The sequence below is a fragment of the Naegleria gruberi genome (assembly GCF_000004985.1).
Source record: "Naegleria gruberi genomic scaffold NAEGRscaffold_164, whole genome shotgun sequence".
NCBI classification, from domain to species: domain Eukaryota; phylum Heterolobosea; class Eutetramitea; order Acrasida; family Naegleriidae; genus Naegleria; species Naegleria gruberi.
Window position 1 is genome coordinate 1 of NW_003163172.1, and position 2,723 is coordinate 2,723.

The 2,723-nt window shown below is 34.9% G+C and overlaps 1 protein-coding gene across 1 annotated transcript; it reads right to left on the minus strand.

Moving 5' to 3' along the window:
- Positions 1-14: 14 nt before the first annotated feature.
- Positions 15-1,775, minus strand: NAEGRDRAFT_76470 (uncharacterized protein; the record flags this gene model as incomplete). Its single annotated transcript, XM_002668568.1, has 1 exon — positions 15-1,775. A coding segment is annotated over one exon (1,761 nt), but the record flags the coding sequence as incomplete, so codon positions are not given.
- Positions 1,776-2,723: the final 948 nt, after the last annotated feature.

Genomic DNA, 2,723 nt, shown 5'->3' on the forward strand with positions numbered 1-2,723 from the left:
ATTTCCGAACAAACAGAGCTATTATATGAGGCAATTGAATAACAAGTAAAAAAATCTGTACAGTATTGACCAGACCATCCAGCATTACAGGAACAATTATCATAAGAAGTGCAGTTACCATATCCATTACACACATTTGGTTCGTTAAAGTGTATTTCGTTACAAGTTGGGAATTGACACTGATCACCAAAACCTGAACTACAAAGGCAACTGCCATCTTCTTGACATTGACCATGACCATTACAAACAGTCTCACTATTACTAGCAATTCCATAACAATAATTTGGATCTGTTAAATAAGCAACGAATCCATTTGATGCTGTTGATACAGAAACATTCTTACCATCAAATTTTGGATTTAAGCCAAGGGTTCCAAAAATTGATATGAATTGATTATTATTATTCTTAACTCCATAAGAATAATCATCTTTTGAGCCTCCTTCTTTAATAGCCCAAACAGCATCTAAAGTAGTTCTTTTGAAAGCAGCAATCACAATATCCCGTCCTCCAGTACTTGTCAACTTGGTGGAACCAATTTGAATTGTACCTGCAAAGTGACCAGAAACGATTATTTCTTGATCATTTTTGTTGGTATCTATTCCTGTAAATACTACATCACCATCAATAACTAGATTTTTAGCTTCAGTAGGGGTGTTAGTACCATTCTTCAAGTAGAACATTAAAAATGATTTTCTTGATTCAGTTGGTATGACCACAGAACCAACTATGTAGATTTCAACTTTTCCTTGAGCCGTAATTATTTTCATATCGTATACATCAACATCGTTTTGATAATTTGCAATTGTAGTGGTGTGTTTTACTTTGAAAGGTTGGATATTGGTTGAGTTAATTTCATAATAACTAAAGAAGGGAGTTTGATGGATGGCCGATATTTGATCACCACCAAATGTAATTTCTCCATGAAAACTACCACATACCCAAAAGGAAGAAGCAGATGACTTGATAACCTTTTTTATGACTGAAGTTCCAGTCCCTCCTTGTTGTAGAACTTGCTTTTTTCCCAATGTCATTGAATCAAGAGAGACAGTGACAAGAGCAGCAAAAGGAGTCAAGTCACACTGAGTTGGAAGAGTCAACACGGACTTATCTTCAAAGGTTAATATGTCAGGATTCTCCTGTGAGTTAGAGCATTCAGCGTAACCAACTACAATTAATGTATTTTCTATTTTCTGAATGTTGTCAGCTAAACTTGTTATACTACTCCATGCAACGAACTTGTCTGCGGAATGTACAACATAAACACCAATGGCTAGTTGTGCTGGATCTACGCATAATCTCAGAATGAATGATCCTGGTGGAAATGTTATCTTCTGTTCAAACTGAGTGATCTCTACCGAGCCTGCATTTCTAACAGTAACAAAAGGCCCGGTTACTGATGCAGTCGGTGAGAATATTTCTAATTGTTTTGATGAATAGATACATTCCTTTGCAATAATTTCATTTGGGGGACCATACCATGCATACCATACCAAACACACAAAGAAGGACGGATTCAACCCATCCAATTTGGTCTTTTCATTAAAGAAGATTGTTCCTGATTGAAAACCATTGAAAATACCCCAGTAACCGCTGTAACCAAAATAGTTTGGATAAGAATCAAACAAAGTCCTGAAATTATCTTCAGTTCCAACAGTAGATACAACTCCTATGACTGGCTTACTCGCCTCAATGCTGTGCTGAGTACATAAGCAATACCACAATACAATAATCATCAAGGATGCAATTGTTGCTGTCCTTCCCGGTACTATTGCCATTTTTTTTTTCTTCACAAAAGCTTCTTTGGGAAGTGATGTTGTTGTGAAAACTCTGAATGTGTGTGGGCACCTTAGTAAGAGGTGAAATTTAGTTCATACAATTTTTACACAGTATACCCAAATAAAGGGCGGCTTAACAGTGTGCTCGTTAAATTTGTAGTATTAATAAGGTCTATATTACCGAATCGTGCGGATGTATTTGCAAAGAAAGCAATGTATGTCGTTGTGTTTGACGACATATACTTGGGGTTTGGTTATCGTTTCGTACTCATTGGATCTTTATTATTACTGAAATACATAATCAAAGATATACATCATTAAATAGGTAACAATCTCAGCTATCCAGTGGGCTATAGATTGTGTATAGTTTCTTATCTAATTATTGAGATAATCAGCAATTCCTCACTCAATATATTGCGATTTTACTATTCCTAGGGAAAGGTAAAAGAATGATCAGAAATTGATCAATAAAAAATATATGTCATACTAGAGATGATTTGCTATCGATTGGTGTTTCAACTTTTGGATTTTACTAAGTAATTATTGAATTATCACCGATTAAATATTTAATTATTCTTGTTGGAAATCCTTGCTGGTAATTAAAGAGAGTTGATTCATTCTGTCTTGGTTGTATGGAGGTGAGACTTGCGGACGCTCTTAAATTGTCGGTTGGAAAAGTAACATACAAAAAAAATGTTGTGATGTCTCCTCTCTCTTCCTCATTCAATCATCTCATCATCATCTCATCATCATATCATCATCATATCATCAGCATATCATCAGCATATCATCAGGAGTTGTTTCATAATAATTTTAAAAATATATATTGATTGGAATTATTTGGAAGATGATGTTTCGGAATTGGAATAATATTTATTTGGAAGTTATTATAATGGTGGAGGTGTGGTGCCTTTGGCACTCACTTCCACCAAGTTGCAAAATTAATTG